The sequence below is a fragment of the Lagenorhynchus albirostris genome, chromosome 2 (genome assembly GCF_949774975.1).
Source record: "Lagenorhynchus albirostris chromosome 2, mLagAlb1.1, whole genome shotgun sequence".
Classification (NCBI taxonomy): domain Eukaryota; kingdom Metazoa; phylum Chordata; class Mammalia; order Artiodactyla; family Delphinidae; genus Lagenorhynchus; species Lagenorhynchus albirostris.
The window spans coordinates 77525872-77548789 of record NC_083096.1 but is presented as its reverse complement, the minus strand read 5'-3'; the positions used below and the strand labels follow the sequence as shown (position 1 = coordinate 77548789).

Below are 22918 nucleotides of genomic sequence, written 5' to 3'. Positions count from 1 at the left end.
ACACAGATCCTCTAGCAGTGTTTTTCAGTGTGTCAACTACCTCCATCAGAATTACCTGGAATGCTGCTAAAACGTAGATTCCCAAATCCCACCATCAATCTGAATTAGAATTACTGGGAATGGGATCTGGAAGTCTGAATTTCTAACAAGTTCTCTGGAAGACTTCTAACGCACTCAAGTTTGCAAACCACTGCCATGACCATCACAGAAAGCTGAACTTTCAGCCTTATATTGACAGCTCCCCAAGGCCAGGGATGCATTCTCCCTTAGGGTCCAGAAAAGACCCTCTCCACGCTAGGTTCCTTTGAGCAATTTCTTCAACCTAAGTCATTCAGTCTTATCTCCCCATCTCTCTCTAACTATAAAATATTCTACCAGACCCCAAGGTCCATATCAAGTCCCTTCTTTACTCTTTCCTTTGTACAAGTGCATTTCTCCTTAACCCCATTGATCACTTACTGCACACTGCCTTGTTGTGTATCTTATACATAGATTTTTTTCTTAAATGTCTGTATCCAGTCTCCCCATTTGGACTGTAAGCTCAAGTGGAGAGTCTGCCTTTCCACAAAGTGAAATCCGGCTGTGCTACAGCTCTAATAAAATCCTGCTCTGGATCCCTACAACCCCAGAACAAAATCCAAGTTTCTTTCCACAGCTTACAGGATCCTTCTTACAATCTGGCCCATGACGGCCTCTCCAGTCTCATTCTTCACCACCTCCTCATCTCATGACCACACATCACAGCCACACAAAATTTCTTTCTATTCTTAAAATGGGCCAAGCTCTCTCATGTCTTCCAGTCTTTGCACTTGCTGTCTCCTCTGCCTGGAATACTCTGTACAACTAATTCCTACCTACCTTCAGGCCTCAGCTGAGATATTATTTCCTCCAAGAAATCTTTCGGGGCGTGTCCAATCCCAAGTGTGGAATAAGTGCTACCTCCACTCTCAGGTGCTCCCATGATACCCCATCCTCTCCAGCACAACCTGGATCACACCACACTACATCTACCTGCTGACTGGCCTTGTTCTCTCTCCTGTTAGGTCATAAGCCCCTTGCAGGCAGGGGCCAAGCCTTGTTTACTAGCACACAGCACTCAGGGCAGGCACAAAGGCCCTCCATAAACATTTCTTGAATGAATGAATGTATGAATGATTCTTCTCTGCGTTCCTAAGACAACTTTATATCGCAGGTGTTCAATGTATATTTTGATTAAAATTTTCACACTCCCCTGGGCTTAGAAGTTCCTTCTTACAGTAAGCCTAAATTCTTCTTGCAGGAAAATGAGCTCCACCTGAATCTGTTCCAGACCAGAGCTGTTCAGAGCTGTCCCCTCTCACACCTGTCACTACCTATGGCACTCATTTGGGTACTTGCTTCAGCCTGCCTCAGGGTGTGCTGTGTTGTCTCAAATACATTGAAAGTTCCAGAATAGGTGCTGTGCCCTTGGAGCTCCCTCACCTCCACCTGCAGCTCGCCTATGTCATCCACTGACCAGGCCTCATCATCGTTGTCATAGTTGGGCACAGTGCTGAAGCTGCCTGCCCGCTGCTCGTGGGTGATGCCGCATTCGGGCAGGTTCTCTACAGACCGGGTGCTACGAATTCGGTTCTCCGGGATCCGGGCGGGGACGTTGGTGGTGTCGAAGTTTTCACATTCGAGGACTTCCACATAGATCAGGTAGGGAGCCTGCGGGTAAGTGAGAACAGTATTTGCAGCTTACCTCCACCACTGTTCCCCCCAAACCTCAACTCTGCTAACACGGTTCTTCCTGCTGCCCACTACTGCTCCAACCTGAGTCCATCAGTCCCCTGACACCAGGAATGCCATATTTAGGGCAGGAACTTATCCTATGGGTGCTGCTACTTTGTGAGCTCCAATTCTTAGCGTCTTTCAGTTCTCTCCTTAATTAAAAACATACCTGAGGTGTTTCCCTCTTCAGCCATGGCTGAACTACTGTAAAATACTAGTTTTTTCCCCTGAAGTGCTTCTTAAATGTTGGTTTGCATGAGAACCACCTGGGGTGCATGTTGAAAACTGACTTACTTGGGGCCCAACCCAAATCTAGTAACTCAGTCTGGGGCTGGAGCCCAGGAATCTGCATTTTTAAAAAAGCCTCCACCTTCCCCAGGTGGTTCTACTACAAGAGGTGTCCTCCAAACTGATCAGGACACAGTCTCGTAAAGCAGTGGTCCACACACTATTCTGCTTATGTACTTCCTAAAAGTATTTTGAAAAATCATGTATCCCCTCAGTTTTAAATTGACAGCTAAAGTTTTTCATGGGAAGTTAGTTGCCAAAGTATATACTTTCTAGTGTCATGCAAATATTGATACTTTAAAATAAAACTGTTAACATCACTGTCTTAAAAAAAAAAGAATTTGGCTGAGAGAGTACACAGGTCTTTAAAATGTTTCAGCTGAGCTTCAAAATGTATAGATGAAGCACCCTGACAAAACCATTCCAAACCATCAATTACCACCCATTCAGAGAGGCCTGAATGCCTCTGTGGGCTTGTCCTAAAAACAGACAAAAAGACTGGGAAAAAGTTGGGCACCATTCCAAGCAGGATTCTAATCTTCAATACGTCTTCTGGGAAAAAAATCTGAACCATTAGTGCTCATTTCAACCAGCAGACTAATTTAGCTAATTCTCTCCTTCTCCCTGCCCACTGTGATCAGAAAAGGTCTTAGAAACAAAGATTTCTCTACTCTCATTGTTGCTGTACCTGGAAAGCCTAAGAGTTATAGAAGGGCTGGAGAAAAGCTACCAAAAGGACTGTGAGGAGGGGAGGAGAGCAGCTCTCTCCTGAGACATGGCAAGAGGCAAGCTGAAAAGATCAGGCCTCTTTGATCCAGAAAAACAAAGCCCAAGAAGGGGGACAGGAGGGCCCTCGGAATCACAACAGTACTCAGGTGAAGTCAAGGCTGACACGTGCACGTGGGCTACGGAGGGAGTCTAGGATGCTGGTGGGGCACCCCTGGGCACATACACACACCCTGGACAACGACAGGAGTAGAGTCAGATGAGGGGTATGGTTTGGGCCAGAGCCCACCTACCTTGTCCTTAGAGTTGAGGACAACAGCCTGGGTGTGGGGCACGCGGACCACGTGGTGGTCAAAGGCAGCAGTGGGCAGCCAGACTCGGGCAGGGAGCTTATGGTTCAGCAGGGAGAGCTCTGAGATCAGCCGCTGTGTTTTCTGTTCCTTGGTGGGGAGCGTGGCCAGCCGCTTGCCAATCGCCATCAGGGACTTGATGAATTCTCGCTCGGGAGCCAGTCTGACGGGCTACAGGGGGTTGGGGTAAAGTAAAAGATGGTGAAGAAACCATAGAAAAAAGTGGCCCAGTCACTCCTGGCCATGCAGGGCAGGAGTCTCAGTGTCTCTAGAACTCCAGGGAAGGAGCTACCTTTAGGCCCTTGTAGGAGATCCCACCCACCCCTGTCAACTTGAATTGGAAACAGGTGGAAAAGCCAGCACAGTCCTTCTCCACAGGCTAGTTCTTGAGGGTAAGGGGGTGATGTGTGAATCCAGGTCACCAGGTGCACCCCTCTTCTCTTGGACTTGAGTTTCTGAGCAACTGTCCCAAGGCTTCAAGATGGGTGGGGGGATGACATCCAGAGAGGTTAGCCAGGGACCCAGAGAGAAATGCTGCTTACACCTGAAGTGCTTCACCCATCTCAAGAATGAGGCTGTCCCTCTCCCCACCTGGATGCTTGGGCTGGGTCTCCGCCAGGGCCCACAAGGCTAAGGAGGGGAACAGCGAGTCAGTATTTCCCCTTTCAAAGGAGGACTCAATCCATAAGTGACTTTTGATACTTTCAACGGCATCCCCCTGTCCACCCCACAATCTCTCACAAAGGGTCAATGCACATGCAGGGGATGAGGGAAGGATGAGCTGACTTTGCCCTAATAAGGGAATGATCAATGGGGAAAGGAAAAGCAGATGGAGGGAGGTACGGGTGGGCAGGTGGGTGGAGAAAACAATAGCTCCTTTCAGCCCCTGATGATGGCCCTGAAGACCTGTCTTTCAGTGAATCCTCCTTGGATCCTCTTCCCCTACCGCTCAGGGACTAGGCTCCCCATATTAGCTCCCTCCTGTGAAACTGGCTGCTCACGTTGGACACTTCATTCTCAGAAAGGGCAAAGTCAGTCTGGGGAGTAAGGTGGGGACGGGGAAAAAGATGGACTCAGCTAGACAGGAAGAAGGGCTCTTTTCCCACCCTAAGTCCTTCTACCGTAAGGGGCATTTTATCAGGATAGCCACCCCGTTCCATCTCTCCTCACCTAGATAAGAACAGTTATCTCATCCACTTATAGAAACAGTAGTATTTCACTCACCAGGCTTCTCTCCCTCTCTGTGTGTCTTGCTTAGTTTCCTGAGTGAGAATTTCTACCCTCACTCCCTCACACTGCAAAAAAGAACTTCTTTTGAAGCTGGGCAGTACCATGCCCACCTCTGCATGTGCACAGAGCCAGGGTTCAAAGGGACAGCTCATCTCTCAGCCTCTACCCCACAGGGGGCTGGCTCAGGTCCCCATACAATAATGAAAAACAGGGTGTCTGAATCAGTCAGGAATGCTTTGGGAGGCAGGGTTGAACAGAGATAAAGACAGGAAGACAATAGAACTAGACCTCTGTGGTCCCTGGAAATATCCCAGGGGCTTAATAGAGAAAGAGAAAGAAAGGAAAAGGAAATTTGGAGACTCACTCCTTCGTTCATCCTTATCTCCTAATCCATCCACTCAGGTGGCAAATGGTCATGGTCCCAAGGACCCTCCACCCCAAACAATTCATAGTTATCTCAGATTAGAAACAACAGAATTCCTTCCCATCCTCAATTCAGCATTTGGGTCAGGGGCCCGTAAGTCACATCAGCATGTTGGAAATATGACCCCAGGCCTTGAGAGAGAGGCACTGCCACAATCATGACTGAAAGGGGATCAGCACAGAACAAACTGATTGGGTAGACAAATCAAAAATAAAGTGTAAAAAAATCATCCAAACTCCCAGAGGGTCCAGCATTTCCTCTCACGTCTCTGCCCAGCAACAAGGTCCGAGACCCTGTGGGACCAGAGGGTCAGGGGTTAGTTCAGAGGGAACAAGAAAGGAGAATGAGGATTAAGGAACATCGTGGGCAGTGAGCTGGGAAAGGGAAGAACTCAGACCTGGAAGAAATGTGGTTGAAGTTGAAAAGAAAACTGGCTGTGGGGAGGCAAAACTTTCCTTCAGGCCAAATCCTGTTTGCTTTTCGGGTCAGCTCACCCAGCACAGGGCCTAGCATTTGGAAGACACTGAATAAGTATTTGATGGTCTGATGGCACAAGCCATGGGGAAAGGGTTCTGGGTGGGAGAAACAGGATCCTCAGGGTTTCCTGCCAAGCAGTTTTTGGCTCCAATCCAGGGATAAATTCTACCTCTCTCCCAGCTGTTTGCTCTAGAGACCCAGGAGCTGGGGGCTGAGTTGCACTGCATCCCAGCTGTCTCTGGGAGAAGGATCAGCTGAGCCCCACTCAGCCTGGGCTCAGAGCACTGGCAATAAACAGCAGGGGGCTCCTCCAGGTCTGGGAGGGAGGAGCTGATGTCCCAGGAAGAAAAGGCACCTTTTAACTCCAGCCTTGGCCTGGGGACTCAGAAGACCTGGGGACGGAGAGGAAATGCGGCCATGGGGGGAGCCTGCCACCCAGTCCCAGCCTGGCCCCACTTACGGAACTGAATGAAATATCAATACTCTCGGTGCTGGAGGAGAGCTCCTGGGAAAGGGCCGGAGGGCAAGGGGAGAAGGAGGGGGCGGGGAGGGAAGGGAGAGAGACAAAGGCAAAGAATTTAGCTCCAACTTGGATCATAACTGCTTCTCTTGTGTAGCTCTCTACCTTTCCGCTTTAATGAAAGAAAGTCAACCCACAAATGCCACTTGCCCAGAATCTTGACACTTGTGGAAGATGCTGGAAAGCTAGTGCAAACCTTGAGGTCAGGAGGGGTGAAGAGACACTGTCCTCTGCTTTTCACTTTCTTCCCTTCTATTCTTGCCTGCACAAGTCTTCCTTCTGGGACAAATCCTAAAGCTGGATCCCTCAGGGAGGTAACCGCGCTGCCAAGCTTCCCTGCTTTCTCTTCATCCACTCACATGCTCTCAACCAACCCCTTCTCCATGGAGACCACCATCGAGAGACTGAATTTAACAAGCTTCATGGCCCCCACGCTGGAAATCCCATGTTCCTCCAGCTTCTTGGAAACGTCAAGGAGGAAGCAGAAGAGCTAAACTTTCAGTGCCAGGTACATCTCCTCTCTAATCAGCCTCATCATCACCCTGGGAAACCTAATCCCAACCTTCAATCATGTGACAAGGGATACCATGGACCCATGAGCATGAAACTTCTGGGCTAGATGCTGCTGGGAGTTAAGGATGAATAACTTTCTTACCTACCAAACTTCTGTAGGCTTCCTATCAGGGTATTTCACATGATACTCAATAAATTACAATTTTTTTGACATAAGTTGGGGAGCCAGGTACCAGCTGAATCCATCTGAGAAAGCTGAGTAGCTGAGCAGCAGCAGCTGTCCTAGTCCCAGCCCAGGGGATTTAGCTAAAACCTCACCCCATTCCTATGTCTTACTGGTGTCTGTAAGCAAAACAGGGGAAAGGGCTGGTACTGAAGCTCATTCAGCGGCTCTGCTGCAGCTCGTGCACAGGCCCATCCTGCGTTGTCCACGAAGGTCTCCCAGAGCAGGAAGAAGGGGCAATACGTGTACACAAATGTGCAGCAAGGGGCAATACATGTACACAAATGTGCAGCCTGGACTTGAGAGACAAAGTCCAAGGAACTCCCAGGGCAGGAGGGCAGTGGTCACTGAGCTACTCTGCAATCCGCGTTTCAAGCAACTACTTAATTCAATTCCACGGTTTAAGTTCTATTCTAGCTGGAGGTCCTCTAGTCAGGTCTTTCTTTGAAGAACCTAGGGAGAGGGGCACTTTGAGGCAGAAGCCAAGCTGAACACTCTCCCAAGGCAACAACTGCTTTGGGCAGGGGTGGGAGGGAGAATTGAGGTGAGGATGCTAGAGGCTATGGTGACTTACTGGTTCAACTTTTACTCATGAGCTGGGTGGGGAAGGAACAGCAGGCAGGATATTGGTTCCATGAGCCACGCTCCAGCTGACTCTCCTACAGACAGGACGGTCCTGACTCATTAACAGCCTTGGGGGAAGGGAGTATATCATGACCTGCTCCTCTCTCCTACTCTGTAGGCTTGAGTCAGTCAAACTGAGTCAGCTCCAAGGAGAAAAGCTTGAGGCCAAGAAGCTGACATCACACTCTATTAGGCTGAAAGGCCTGCTGGGGCTTACAGTGTGATACGCAGCATATTTCTCTGTACAAAGGTTATAGCCCTGAGAAGACAAAGCTGATCTACAAGTGTCATTATGTGGGGTGCGGGGCTAGCAGCTAAATTACTGCCCCCTGCACCCCCAACCCTATGCCAGAATATTTACCATTTGGTTACAACTGCAAAACTGCCTGAACAAATTTCCCTGACTAGGCTGATAGAAACTGCTTTGAAGGAGTGGGCTTGGAAGGGTGGAGAATGGTGGGGGATGGAAGGAATCAGTGCTAGAGCCCTCTGAATGCAGGGGAGAGTGTAAAGGATTCCTCATTAAAAGAAAACAACCTTCTGTGAGATCTGGGCAGAGAAGAACTCTGTAGGGATACCCCAGGCAGGAAGAGACTTGTATGAGCACCTGGGCCTTTTCTTTGAGGCCTCTCTTCACCCTCCTGAGCTTCCCTACGGGTGGCAGGAAAGTAGGATTAAACTCTGAACCCACAGGAAAGCAAGAGATGGGGAGCGGTGTGTCTCTCCTTCTGGAGTCTCTGCTCAGACCTGAGATAATTATGTTTTGTTTTAGGAAGCTGTATACTTCCTCCTCATATGCAGGAATCAACATTTCAAGAGAGTCACAAGCTCCACCAAGAAACTGTTAGAACTAATAAATTCAGTGAAGTTTCAGGATACAAAATCAAGAGCCACAAAGTAAACAATTTCCTAGTTAATGCGATCTCCATACTCCCTTGTAAGTTCCTGGAGTGAAAGACAGCATTTTATCCTACATCCTCCACTGCCTCTAGTGCAGGGCTCCACACAGTATACACAAGCTCAAGAGCTGTATGTTGAGTGAATAAATGTTGCATGATGGGGAGAAGGAGTATTAGAAAGAAAGAAAAACAATTCCCTTGGTATTTGGGAGACAAAGGCCTTGAAAGATGTATCCTCAAAATGCCAAAGGGGTTTGGAGAGACCTCTGTGCTGAAGACTCCAATGCTTAGACTCCTGGTGACTCTCACTCTCACATTTCCTGAGGAGACACAGTGGATTCAGATGTCTCTTTCTGCCAGCATCAGATAACATGGGAGTGCCTGGGGACGTGGTATCTCCTTCCTTTCCTGGATCTACTGACCCAAGATAAAGGAGCCAGGTTGGGAAGAATGGCAGCTGGAGAAGCCAACCTAGAGGATTTAAGCACTCACAGAATAACTGTGTCTCAGCATCACCCCAAATCCCATCCTAGGCAGGAGTTAGATGCAAGGAAGAGGGACTGAGGACCAACACAGAGTAAGAAAAGCCAGAGGCCTCAGTTTTTCTGGTCCTAAGATGAGAATTACAAAATGCCTGCAGAGAAAAGCCAAGAGGCACCAAGGGATTCACTTGCAGCTGCTCCCACTCATACTGATACAGGCTCCCTCTGATGCCCCAAGAGGAGGAGCTCCCAAACACTTCACGACCTTAGTCCCACCGGCTCTGGATGATTCTTCTTGCTGTGCAACAGCCTCCCTTCATGACCCTGGGCTGCCCTGCCAAGCTCAACCAGAAATGAAAATGGTCTCTTCTGGTTCTGAGAACACTTGGGCTCTGCCTGTGCATGGATGTGGAAACCTTCATGGCTAAGGCCTAGGCTGTTCTTCCCCATATGGACTCTGACAGCTGAGGCCTGGTCTGATATGCACTGGTTGAGAGACCTGGGGCAAATCATCTAACCGCTCTAAGCTGTTTCCTCAATAGTAAAATAATACCTGTCTCTTAGGGTTGTTGTGAGGATTAAGTGTAAAGTATTTGACATGATGCTTGGCGCGTAGTAAGTGCTCAATAAATGTTAGTTCCTTTAGCTTCACTATTATTCTCATAATAAAATACCGAATTTCCAGAGAGACCAGGCTCTGTAGTCTCCCCTGCTCTTGTCTTTTCCCTTCCCTAGTCACTCTGACCTCTCTCTAGTTGAAAGAAGTCCCATTGTATCAAAAACGTGGGTGGGTTATGTGCCCCACAGAGGCAGATGCCAGCACAACTATATGCATTTTCCAACAACGCAAATTCCTCGTTCTTTTCTCCCTTCTTTTCTAGGCTAGGCTGGCAGCCAGGATGGGAGCGTGGCTGGTGGTGAGTCGGGGGTGGGGACTGGGGCACCATTGTCTGGCTGGGACATCAGGTCACTGATACTACTGGTTGTCCACTGGGCAACTTCCCCTCCTATCTGTCCAGATATGGAATGAAAGGTGGGTATAACCTACTCATGTGCTTATCTCATCCCTGCTCTATATCCTAAATGGGATACCCTGACTGCTGCTTTCTCTTCTTTAGGTTTCAGGTCCTTGACTAGACACTGGGTATGCCCAAGATTTACTCTATTACCAGGACTGCTTCCCTCTTCCTTTTGTGCTTCTCCCAAATGATATGGGAAAAAGACAAGACATCTTTTCCCCCAAGGAAAGGCGGGTGGGAGGGCATTCTGCAGATGCCTCAAGGATAGGGAATGAACCTCACCCTTCTGTCAACAAACAGCAGGATCTTCAGGGAGTGGGGGAGAGGGATTATGAGGAGGAGTGGCTAGGAGAATGAAGCTGAGGTTCTACTTAACATCTCCCCTCCCGCAGCACACACAAAATTCACACACAGGGTCCCTTCTCCTCCCCCATCGTTGCTGCTCTAAGAGGTCCTGGTAGATATCCCAGGTTTCAAGTCAGGCTGGGGAGGGTCTCTGCCACAGTTCTCAGTAAGAGAATGGAAGTGCAGTTTAGTAAAAACACATTGGACAGAGTCAGGAGTCTCAGCCTTGCTGTTAGCTATATGACCTGAGGAAAGTCACTTTATCTCTCTGGGTCTCCAAGTTCTTCCTTTGTAAAATGAGGCAGCTGGAATACATGAATTCTAAGGTCTTTTTCCATTCTAACATTCCATGCTTTTATCAGTGAAATGAAACAGAGGGACGGAGAGAAAAGGACAGAGGAACCCTATGTCAGACATCCTGGCTCCATGCCACCTTGCTTACCCCTGTCCCTCCCGGGAATTTTACCTCATCCTCATTCTCCACTTTAGGATTGCTGGCTGTTCGTTTCAGGTTGCTGCTGAGACTTATGCTGGCGGTGGCATCTGACTTAGAGCGCTGGTGAGTCCTTTTAGAGGGAGACAGCCCTGTGTCAGGGGCTGGGCTCAAGGAGGGCAGCTCCCTCTTTCGGTGAGCTGGCTTCAGCTCATCTGAGAGGATTAGCTTCCGGAGCTTGGTCCCGCGGGAGTGTCGTTGAGTGGAAATGTGCATGTCTGAAGAGTAGGCCCCCAGCAACAGGGCACACTGGAGAGAAAAGTTAATGCTCTGGCGGCAACGGTGGACGATGTAGGGCTTGATGGCATCACCCACGTCCTCATCCATGTGAATGTACATGTTAAGCAACTGGGGCAAATAGAAGTCCACGTCCTCATTACGAAAGCAGAAGAGCCGGTTGCCGATGTACGCTTGCACTCCAGGCTCCTTGGAGTTATACAGGTATGAAATGGCCATGGAGATGTCAAATAGTTTCGACTCAAACAGCCTCAGCAGCCAAGACTGTTTGGCTGAGTTGTTCTGCCGCCGCCTTCTTGCTCCCTTGGCTGTGCCCGAGGCCACTGTGGCCCCCATCTCATCTTCCTCCTCCCTTATTTGAGAGGGTGGATCGTCCAGGCAACGGATCTCACTGTCCACACCATCCCCATTGACCAACTCCAGTGGGGTGCCTCTGCTAGAGATGGCCACGCCTCCATGCAAAAGCTTGACTTTCTCCAGCACCTCCTGGCAGGCCTTCTGGGCCACCTCAGGGTCAATCACTGATAGTTCCCCGACCCCCTCCGTGATGACACTTAGCAAGGAGCCCCCATTGTTCCCTGATGGGCCAGGAGTGGGCTCAGAAGTTGGCTTCAGCGGGGCAGGCTCCACTACCGTGTCCCCCATGGCCACAGCCAGACTTCGAGCTTCCAGGCTACGGAAGGAAGGAGGGAGGGAGAAAGGAACAGAAAGGGAGACATGTACACACACTGGTTAGTGGTGCCATCCTCAGGTCTTCCCTTCGCCATGAAACCTTCCCTGGCACCTCCTCTCTTTATGTCTTCCTGGACTCATTCAAAATCAGATGAAAAGTCCTCTCCTCCCAGGAAGCTTTCCCTGACTACCTCCCTCCACTTCTGATTGCTACATTACTCTTCATTCCTTCTGCACTTAGTTACTCAGCTTAGCCTTTATTCTTAACTTGTATTTGCAGAATGCTGCTTTATATGTGTTTTGTTCATATAGGTTTACAAATTCTTCAGGTAGACTGGGAAGCAATTCTGGTTTTAATTCCCTTGTCCCCAACTCTTCAAATGCTTTTCTATCTCCATATCTCCCTTTAAATGCCTGCCAATAACCTTTTCCTTTTCCTCTTTGAACTGTATTTTCTTACTCATATAACACTCCATACACTGGTTCTGAACATCTCACCTTTATTTAGTGTTAAAATCTTCATGTATTTTTTTAGTTACAGATAACTTCTTACCTTCCCTTTTAGACTCAAAGTTCCCAAGAAATACCATACCAGGCTTCACTGAGAAGAAAAAGCTCTAAAACAACCATCATCCCTGCTGAACTGTGCCATTTCTCTGTTCGTCTGACTTCATGACATCATTCTCCCTTTCTCAGGTGCTGTGGCAGCTGAAGGAGAGTGGAAAAACTCCTGAACTTGGAGTCAAATAGGCTGAGGCTCAAAATCCTGGCTCTGCCATTATGAGATGTGTAAACTTATACAAACCACATTATCTTCTAAGTTTCAGTTTCCTCAATTGCAAAATGGGAAAAACATATCTACTTCTTATTGTTGCTGTGTAGAATAAATAACTTTATGTGTGTAAAGGGATCTAACACAGTCCCTGGCGCACAGCAGTACTTAACAAATGCTAGTTGAATCCTAATCACCTAAAAGGTTAGTAAACAATGCGTGTGCACACACACATGTTGTTTATAAGGGAAGTGAATTGCAGTTAATACTCGTTACTTGAGACTCTTCCAAAACAATTATCCCAACACTACTTTCCCCATTCTCATACACACACCCCAAGAACTGAAGGGGCTGTGAGAAGGCAAAAAGATATCAGGCTGGGACTCATGTGTCTAGAAAGTCCAAAGAACAGGGAGGGGCAGGAATCACATAACCAAGAATCCCTCTCTGGAGGGACTCTCAGAAGGAAAGTCAGCGAGAGAACACTGTTGATAAAAGCCATTGCCGTTCTAGAATGATTCTTCAGAGCCTCACCAAATCCAAATCAGGAGAATCAGTGCAGAAGAGGAGGAAACTTCAAAGCAAGGACTGGGAGAGGCACACTGTTAATGTCAGATCAACCCAGCTCCGGAGTCTGGCTGTAGTCAGCAATGGACTCAGAGGCCTTTTCACAAAAATACAAATAGAGGGAATCTAAGACACACTCAAGAGCATGAGCAAGAGAAAGGCAGAAGCAACTGTGGAGCTGGAATGCAGGTAATTTCCAACTGATAGTGGCATCAGCTTTGACACTAGTGAACCTGGTTGCTTATACTTTGGGTAAGTGGAAGAAGGCTCAAGATACAGATTCTCTAGTCACTCTGCAAAGCCCGTGTTTCCACTGCCACTCTTCCAGTGCCTCTTCTTGCACCTCTGAAATGTTAAGACTCAAGGTTACCTTCATTTGCCCAACATTATATAGTACAGCTCCCTGACTCCCAGCAGTCAACCACTAAAGTTTTGCAGGAAGACAGATGGGGAACTCAAGTTCTCAGAAAGCATCAAAAATGGCTACTTTGGTTTATCTTTCTCCTAACTCTGTCAAGCAAGAAGTTCATCCCCAAATGTAATTTCTCTGATGCAGTTTTGAGCTTGGGATCAGCAAAAAGGTGGCAACTCTTTCACTATGCTCTCTCCCAAATTAGGCAGTGCCCTCTGAGCAGTAGAACCAGCATGGCTGCCTGTGCGGATCTGTCTCTACTCGCAACTATGGGTTGCACAGGAATAATAAGAAGGAAGCTTTAGTCATTCCCTGCCGCACCTTTGTAGGACACTCTGCACCAGAGGGTCACTCAAATTCAACTGGGACCACTACCTTTTAGGTCTGCTTAGAAACTCACACAACAGCCTCAATCACTTTATACAACCAACTCTTTTTCCTCAATCTCTCTATGCTTGGCACATTTTTCTCTTTTCCTCTACTCCAGAGACTTCCAAGTCACCAAAAGCTCCTAAAAATCCACTTTTCAAAAGTTGCAAGGGAAATGAAGTTCAGACATCCTCCACAAACAGCATCTCAGACTTCACTAGGAAACACAAAAGATTTGGAAATGGTCACAATTGGGATTATTACTGGCACCAGGAAGGAAGGAAAGGAGACCATCATTTCTTTTATTCCAGGGCTCAGTTAGAAATCCCACATCACAGTATTCAGGGGACTTCCCGCTGAATAGAACAGGTCCCCAATTTGGCAGCCTCTACTATCCAGGGAACAGACAATGTCAAGAGAAGGAGGAAAACCAAACTCCTCTCGGGTATAGGCAGCTCTGCCACTAGAAACTACCAAACTGGAGCTAGGCCTCCCTCCTGGCCTTTCTGAGCCTCAGGAACTGCCTGCATCTGAAGCAAGTCATGGGGAAAAGGAGGAGTTGAAGGAAATTTAGCAATTTAGGCAATAAGAAATAAGAAATGGATTCTCCCAAACCTAAATCCAGAGATGGTCCTCAACATCAATTCATTATTTTCAAATGCAAAGAAAATATAGCTTTGATAAGTAACTATTCTAAAGAGAGTGAAAGGACTAGAAAGTGAAAAAGGAAGAAACAGTTTCTGTATTCACCACCTTTCCCCTTATAAGTCAGAGAACAAGAAAAACACAAGAGAAGGAAATCCAGACCTCTAGGTTCAAATGACTCCTATGGCTCTCAAGGACATTCAGACAACTGAGGCTCCACATTTCACACTGGGAGCCTAAACTGGCCTTCCAGGGAGACTGGAAGGGAACTGAAGAGGCCAACCCGCCCCAGACTAGCAGCTGGCTTCCAGGAAAGGGGTGTGTGTTGGGGTGTGTGGGGGGCATGTTGAAAACCGACTGGCTCCACACGTTATGTTTGGGCAATGCAGGGAATCTTCAGCTGAGCATCAGAGGGTTGTTCAGGGCAAAACAGAGAACAGCAGCAGTGAAACAGGATAGAGAGGGTACATATGCATGTGTTCTGTGACTGAGCATTTAAGTAAATGTCTGCAGAAGACTCCGGGGGGAGGGAATGCTATCACTTAACATGGCTTCCCGCCTCTCATCACCTCAGAAGATTCTAGGCAAACAACCCTCCATGGCCTCCGTTAAAGGACTTGGTGGATTGTTCTCTGGTAGCACAGGATATAAGGAGCCCCAAATCAATTTCCTCACTCAGTTAATCACCATTCCCTTCTTAAAATCTTTTTCCATGAACTAGATAAATACAATTGCTTCAGATCAATCCTCACATTTTTTTTTTTTTTTTTTTGCGGTACGCGGGCCTCTCACTGTTGTGGCCTCTCCCGTTGCGGAGCACAGGCTCCGGACGCGCAGGCCCAGTGGCCATGGCTCACGGGCCCAGCCGCTCCGCGGCATGTGGGATCCTCCCGGACCGGGGCTCGAACCCATGTCCCCTGCATCCGCAGGCGGACTCTCAACCAATGCGCCACCAGGGAAGCCCCAATCCTCACATTTTTATATGTTTCTGTATTTTCATAGAATGACCCTTAAGAGATCATCTAATTTAGTACTCTGCCTCCAAGCGGATAGGTGAGCTCAATTTTCCACTTCCTTTTAAAAGATCCCTTTCGAAAAAAAAAAAAAAAGACCCCTTTGAGATGGATCATGTGAATTGGAAAAAAGAGCAGTGGAGCCAATATCTTCATCCTACAAGGTAGAGTTAAGAGAGGTTACTAAAAGTTACTGGAAAGAACAGAAGATTCAAATATGTTATTTAAAGTTACACAGGGGACTTCCCCGGTGGTGCAGTGGTTAAGAATCCGCCTGCCAATGCAGGGGCACTGGTTCGAGCCCTGGTCCGGGAAGATCCCACATGCCGCAGAGCAACTATGCCTGTGCGCCACAACTACTGAGCCTGCACTCTAGAGCCCATGAACCACAACTACTTACTGAGCCTAAGTGCCACAACTACTGAAGCCCGCACGCCTAGAGCCCGTGCTCTGCAACAAGAGAAGCCACCGTGATGAGAAGCCTGCGCACCGCAAGAGTAGCCCCCACTCACTGCAACTAGAGAAAGCCTGAGCGCAGCAACAAAGACCCAACGCAGCCAAAAAAAAAAAAAGTTACACAGGCTTCCGGTAGAAATAAAAATGACAATATATAAGCAAGAGGTTTGAATCTTCTAAAGTGCAATCTTCTTTTGTAACAATTAATAAACTAAGAAACAAAGGCACAACCATTTTATCTAAGGCTATGGCAATAACTGTCAGAGAGAAACACTGAAATAATTAAGACATTAACTCTAGGAGTAGGGATGAAGGGAAAGGGAGTATTGATTTTCATTATAAACTTTTTAAGTACAATTGGATTTGTTCAAATGCATGTATGCCTTTAGTAGTAATTTTTTTTTTTTTTTTGCGGTCTGCGGGCCTCTCACTGTTGTGGCCTCTCCCGTTGCGGATCACAGGCTCTGGATGCGCAGGCCCAGCGGCCATGGCTCACGGGCCCAGCCGCTCTGGGGCATGTGGGATCCTCCCAGACCGGGGCACGAACCCGCGTCCCCTGCATCAGCAGGCGGACTCTCAACCATTGCGCCACCAGGGAAGCCCTTTAGTAGTAATTTTTAAAAGAAGTTGCTCTTCTAAAGAGACTCCTAATCATCCTAAGCTGCCTGTTCTGTGGTTGAGAATTTCCTCTTCACGTCTCAAGGTTTAACTCAAACCTTTCTTTAAGGAGGTCTGAGCTCATCTTTCCCCCTTAACCTTAACGGTAAACACGGAGATTGAGTACAACCTTCTCCCTGTAGAAACAAAGAGCTGAGCAGTCAAACAGGCTCAAGCCCTACCAGGAACCAGGTAAGCACTTACCCAAGGCCCCAAGGCAGGGTGGCATCAGAGGAGAGGGCATTCTCAAGCTACCAACAGGAGGGTAGGGAGAGCAGTGGTCTCTGGGTAGTTAAGTCAATATTGAATCAGGCTGAGAATTCTGTTCAGGACTATAGAGCTGGTATAAGCAGATTCCAGCCAGACAGCCCAAGCCAGCTCTGGGAGCCCCTGCTGTTAACAGACAGATGGCAAAGAAAGCAACCTGTACACTCACCTCTCTCTGAATTGTTCCCTCCTGCTGCAAGCTCCAAATGCACTTGAACTAGGCCCTCTCTTGTCTCATGCCAGTTACTGAGAGGTCCCTCTCAAACTTCTTCCCCAAATCAAAGAATCTCAATTTGCTGCTTTAGATGGCATTCAACAAACATGTTCTTGTGCAGTGTGGACCCAGCGCTGAGAAGGAAGCAGGGAAACTAGGGGAAATATGACTTCTCTTTGGGGGTGCTTCCAAGGAGTGAAGCTGCTCCTAAAAAGGCGAATTATGAGATTGGACACTGGCTAACGAGGAGGGAGACAAAGGGAGAAGTGGGATGAGGCAGCATGATGACTTTCAAACAGGCGTAGAGTAGGAAGATGAATGGAACTTCATATGCTCTCTTCGCTATCGCAGGCCAAGAGACATGGCATACAACTAGTGGAAGCAACTAGTTTCCTAAGGCCTAACTCACTCCAAGTTTTCTTTTCCAGCCAGTTTCTTCAAAGGACTTTCCCACAAACATACTTTCCATCTACAGAATCTGGAGTTATGGCTCAAGTACAAGAGGAACAGCAAAGGTGGTCAGCAACTTACAGCAGTGGGGGAAAAAAGCAAGACAGATGAAAGAAGCTGGCCTGGAGCTTGTCTTTCAAACTGATTTACTCCCATGGTTGTAAGACTAGAAAGGCCCAACAGTGAGACCAGAATGAAAGGAAATTTTCAGAACAACTAAATCACTACTCATAAATACCTTGTGTCTGAGGAACCCAGAATGTTTTGTAAACAAATAAGTCTAATTTTTTCCCCCAACCCACATCCTGCTATAAGCCTATTACTGCACTGATGCCTATACAGTGGACCATTTTCCCAAAAAAAGTCATTCTAAAGGTCAAGTGAAGAAGTCACATGCTGAACTCAGGAGTCCTGATTCTGAATATACAAGCTCTTTCCATTGTCTCATGTTCCTTTTCCCAGTTACCCCCTGACCAACCCCACTCCAGGCCTAAACTCTTAAGGAATCAACCAAAACCATTCTAGCGAAGCCACAGACAGTAAACTGATTCCTCTTAGGAGTGGGAGGAGACTCAATTTGTGATCCCTTTAAGACAAGCCTAAAATTAAATAATCCAAAACAAAATTTCTCACAACCTCATTCAGTTTCCATGCAGGACTGTTCGTTCCTCCAACGAAGTGTAATCTGATAGGAACTTCTTTTAAACTTGCTCCATCCTTCAGAAACACCCTACTGTCCAGAGAAAAGCCTGAGACAGCTGAGGCTCCCCTTCCTCCCAACACATTTTCTTCTTAGCTCAAGGTTTAGCTGATCCAGAAATAAGTGGTATGTAAAGGTAAAGAGTATGACAGAGAACACGTAAAGACCATAGGGAAAACAGAACCAAGTGTCACAAGGATCAGCAAAACCCTTGAAACTCGAGGGAGGTGTTGAAGTTGGAAATCCTGAATGGGAAGGGGCACTGTCAGATCTCTCCTCTACAGAAACAAACCTCCAGAGGTTGGGGGAATTGAGGAAGGGTAGAGGGAAGTTAAAGAAAGTTACAGGAATCATAAAGCACTCCAGAGAAGAAGGGTAAGGCTTAAGGTCAAAGGAGAATGTAAGTAGTACTTTGGGAATGATGGGGAGAGCCTCGATCCCTTCAGGAGAAGGGAACAGACAATTCTTGGAAGCCAGGAGCTGGGTGGGTGGGTGGCAGTGGGGTAACGGAATCAGAAGCAGCAGAGGAAGAGAGGGCCACAATCTTTAGATCAGGGAAAAGGGAACCCAGTGCTGGGGTGGCATAGAGACATCGGAGGAAAGGGACAAAATAGGAAAAGGGGTAAAGGCAGAGGCCATGGAAAGATTCGGGGCTGGAGCACAGACAACGAGGAAAGACGGCATGGATGGACATTATAAAAGGCGTCGTGATGTGGAAAGGGTTGACGACTTAAAATAATTCGGGACGGCGGCAACAGGGATAAGAGTGAGGGAGGGGGGAATCCCCGGGCAGAGGGAGGAGCTAAACAGAAGAGGAAGCCAAAAAGCAGAGGAGGACCCCAGGCTTGGGAAGAAAGGGTGGAGAAGGCACCCAGGGTGCAGCTGCCACCGGGAGGGCAGTTTTGTAGTCAAACCCAGGTGTGGGGGCGGGGGACGCTGTGCGGGACAGGGTGGGAGAGGGACCCCTTCACACACAGGGCAGGGGGCACTCACGGGGTAGGAGGAGCTCACCTCCGGGGGACCCCGGCGGAGGGGGTGCGGGCGGTCGGGGTCGGGCTGCCGACACCGCCGCCTCAGCAGCAGCGGCGGCTCCCGGGTTCCATTGGCCGCCTGCGCTTCCCTGACAGCGGCCGCGGCGGCTGCACCAGGCCCCGGCTGCCGGGGCTGCCCTCGGCGCCGCCTGAGGGGGCCTTCGCGCTGCCTCACTTTCGACCGGGCCTCACAACTTTTTCTTCCTCCCTCGCACAACCAAGACCAAAAAAAAAAAGAAAAATCCCCAGCAGATCTCGATTTTCTTCTGAGTTCAGGCCCTTCTTCGTGGACTATGCTTTCTTGCTTCTCCGACGCTCAGGACCCTACTGATCCCATAGTAATGTAGGGAGTCGGGTGAGCTGCCTGGAACATGCCTGTTCAGAAATAGAGAAGGGGGCGGGGAAGAGATATTTGGCAGCTGGGGAGGGAGGAGAAGACGGAGAGAGGAGCTTACGGGTGGGAGGAGGGGCCAACCTTTGGGAGGCGGACTTAAGAGGCGGCGTTCGCGAGGCTAAGGAAGCCGAAAGGGAAGTAAAATTTGCTGGATAAGGGGAAGGGGCTCCCGGGCTAGAGCAGAGAGCGGCAGTGTGGCAGGCGGGCGTGGGTGCCCTGTTAGAGGAGTGCAGACTTATCGCGTACTTCAGAAAGCACAGGAACATGCAAATTATATGTAAATGAGCCCGTTCGGCTTAGCAACCGAGTTACCGTAATTGCAATCAATGGCTTTCCCCCTCCGTTATTCCACACGACTTCCTTAAGTAAATCAGGTCAGGGGATGGACGCTGGGGATCCAGCTGGACAGCAGAAAGACAAAGGGCAGGCGGGGAAAATAGTCACCTTCACTATCCTTTTCCTACTCATCTTTAAGGACGATGCCAAGATTACGCCCCTTATCGCTTGGGGGGAATGGCGCGGTCCAAAAGCGTCAGTCTTTCGCCGTTAGCGGCGCGACTCGAGGTGGCGGTTCTGCCTCCGAGGTCACCACCTGCCTGGGCAGCCTTCGGCCTCCAGCCTCCGGACCTCGATCCAGCCAGGGAGGGGCTGGACAGGGCCAGGTCGGGAGAGGTGAGTGAAATGAAAAAAGCTTGGAGGGCATAATCACTCCTTCCAAACGAAACAAAACCATATAAAACTAAACAAATAAAAAATACGCCCCGCAAATGGACTTCTGGTGTTGCTTTTGTGTATTTATCAGATAGCTTTATTGACTAGGAACCCTTTACGTCAGAACCTCTGTCCCAACCCTCACAGGGCCTTACTTAATATTCTACATTGGGGCTAGTTGTTTGAGCCCAGATCCTGGATGCCACCTTCCCTGCCACTTAAAGGCTGTTTGATTTGGAATGACTGATTTAACCTCTGTGAACCTCCGTTTCTGTGTCTGCAAAGTGGATCCGAGAATATTAACACTTTACAGGATTTTGTGAGGATTAAAAGAGAGTACAGGTTACTACTATACATAGTACTATATTACTATTATTGGGACAGTAATATAGGATACATGACAAAACGAAAGAGGATCACTGCTTCAGTGTTCGGGAGGCAGAATAAAGATTAATAGCTTGAAAATACCTATGTAAAACGTGCAGTATGTACAAAAGTAGAACAAATGGGGTACCTGATTGCTGAAGGAACATATTGTTAATTAATACAGAAGGCCACTCTGCATATGATGAATGAATGAATGAGTGAAAGGTTTCTCAGAAATACTGTGAGCCAGCTCAAAGAAGAGTTGCTAGAAGTGATCCAGCCAAAGAAAAAAGAGGAGAGAGCATCCTGAAGGGAATTTGCTCATATCATGGGAGGGCAAGTTGATAAGCTAGGTTAAATCAGGAGTACAGTAAGGAAAGATGAGCAGAGAAAGAGGCCAAGAGTGCCAAAGATAGTTTAAATTTGTCACCGCTCGTCTGGCGTGGGGAATCACCAGTCCATCTGTCAGGCCAAGCAGCTCTTGGCCAGCTCCCAGTCGGCTGTCTGGCAAGTATGGAGAGGTGATGACCCTGGTTTACCCTAGAGTTTAAAATGTCACACATCCATCCCCTCAAGGGATAGGGATCCCAAAGGCTGTAAGACGGCTTTTTGAAACACTGTAAAAAGAGATGTGACAAGCTTACTTTTTATAGTAGGAAGTTTTTTATTTTCCAGTAACATCTCTGTTCAAACTAAGTAGGAACTTTTTGTAGCTACAGCAGTTATAAGTCCTTTATTAACTGAGACCCACCACCACCCCATATACACACACTCACACAGTATTATTAGGTAGAAGATTTTGTTTCAAGTTTTCTGTGTTCATAGCTCTAAGGGCTCTTATGTGTAAATTTCTGTGCATCTCTTTATGACTTTGTCTTTCTGCCTTCTTTTGGAATTTTCTTTGTTTCCCTCTATTTCTGGGTCTCCAACCTCCTCTAGTCTGAGCTCCTCAAGGCAGGAGAGGATTTATCTTTGTATCCTAGCTGTATCCTTAGTCTCTACCACAGGAAAAAATGTTTATGTTTGTTGATACAGCAACAGATTGAATGCAGAAGCAGATACGAGAATCCAGTCAAGCATTAGATTTCCAAAAATGCAGAACAGGGCCAATTGTCTGATTGTTTGTTGTCGTAGTTGTTCTGGGAAAATAGTATCTTTCTTAAATGAATTAATAAAATATTTACAAATGTTTTGACTAAATTATTCCCTTCCCTTCCTGTTTGCTTTTCTTTTCTCCTGTCTCCTTGTCAGATTATAAAACTGAATGCTATTCTGTTTCCCATATTTAATTTAAAAGCATAACATTTATAATATTCTCACCACACTGAAACTATTTTTTAGATTCTCTTTCGATAGAAAAAAACACCACTTACCTCTATCTTAGGTCCCAGGGAGCTGCTACAGGTATAGATGGTTGTACATGGATGACCCATGTACATGGCGACTCTATAGGAACCCCATACTGTCCTGTATGCACGTGAAGCCTCTTACTTTGGTGCAAAAGCATGTACGCATGTGGCACCTTGGGGTGTGAGAGCAGGAAAGTACCAACAGCGTCAAGTAATGTCATTTATTTATTTAAATGTCATCAAACTGGGGAAAGAAGTTGGCTTCTTCATCAAAAGTTGGTAAAACTAGAGGACCCAGGTCATAATACAGCTCCAGTTATATTTTAAACACCCCTATGGTTAAAGAAATTATAAAGAGTAATTTTTCTCCCGAACCATAGATATTATGGGCTTTTTTTCAGAGAAAAGAAAAAGAAGCTACTAGCAGTTATTGCTTGTAGGCTCCTACTGTGTATGAATACAAACGTTACCTCATTTATTCCTTACAACCCTGTGAAAGAGATTTTATTTTATGGAGACTGAGCTTCAGAATGGTTAAGTCATTGTTTTTTGAAACTGTTTTACTTCAACCCACAGTAAGAAATAGATTTTATAATCAGGACCACTGAAGAGCACATACACGTCTTCACTGAAATAAAGGTTTCATGAAACAATACTTACCCTTACTATAGTCAATGCATGTTGATATTTTCTATTCTATTTCACTTTTTAAAAACACTGTTTTGCACCCTGCTAAATCAGTTTCACAACCCACTAATGAGTTGCGATCTATTTTTGATTCCTGTTTGAAAAAACTGGACTAAGTGTTCAAAATCATATGGAAACTGGTAAAGCTTTGAACTGAATTCATGCTCTTTCCAGTAAGCAAATGCTTCTTCATGAATATTTCTTAAGAAATACTGCAGGGTGGGAAGGAGGGAGACGCAAGAGGGAAGAGATATGGGAACATGTGTATATGTATAGCTGATTCACTTTGTTGTAAAGCGGAAGCTAGCACACCATTGTAAAGCAATTATACCCCAATAAAAATGTTAAAAAATACTGCATTTATATATATATATATATATATATATATATATATATATATATGTTCAGATTAGCTTTACCTCATAGGGTGCAGCCAGCCAGGATGATCCTAGACAAAGGACTTAGGCCTACTGATGAACCACAACATGAGACAAAATACTTAGACAAATATATAATGACATTAATTCCTCCATTTAGCATGTGGTATTTGCTTTGATTTTATTAAGAAAATTGATTGTTACCCA

General features: G+C 47.1%; 1 protein-coding gene across 10 annotated transcripts in view; it reads right to left on the bottom strand.

Moving 5' to 3' along the window:
- The window catches only part of PI4KB (phosphatidylinositol 4-kinase beta), a 29056-nt gene extending 9909 nt beyond the window's left edge, over positions 1–19147 (bottom strand). Inside the window, exons 1-7 of one of the 10 annotated variants that reach the window (XM_060138803.1) lie at positions 18808–19141; positions 16602–16853; positions 11867–11982; positions 10339–11275; positions 5708–5752; positions 3060–3287; positions 1462–1689 (exon numbers count right to left, since the gene is read on the bottom strand). In XM_060138803.1, the coding sequence (XP_059994786.1) occupies positions 1462–1689; positions 3060–3287; positions 5708–5752; positions 10339–11275; positions 11867–11907 (1479 nt within the window). In that variant the 5' untranslated portion in view covers positions 11908–11982; positions 16602–16853; positions 18808–19141. Of the gene's footprint in view, positions 1–1461; positions 1690–3059; positions 3288–3658; positions 3747–5707; positions 5753–10338; positions 11276–11866; positions 11983–16601; positions 16854–18789 lie in introns of those variants that run through there. The other 9 variants (XM_060138854.1, XM_060138844.1, XM_060138828.1 and 6 more) reach the window with 9 other exon arrangements.
- Between the last annotated feature and the right edge of the window lie 3771 nt (positions 19148–22918).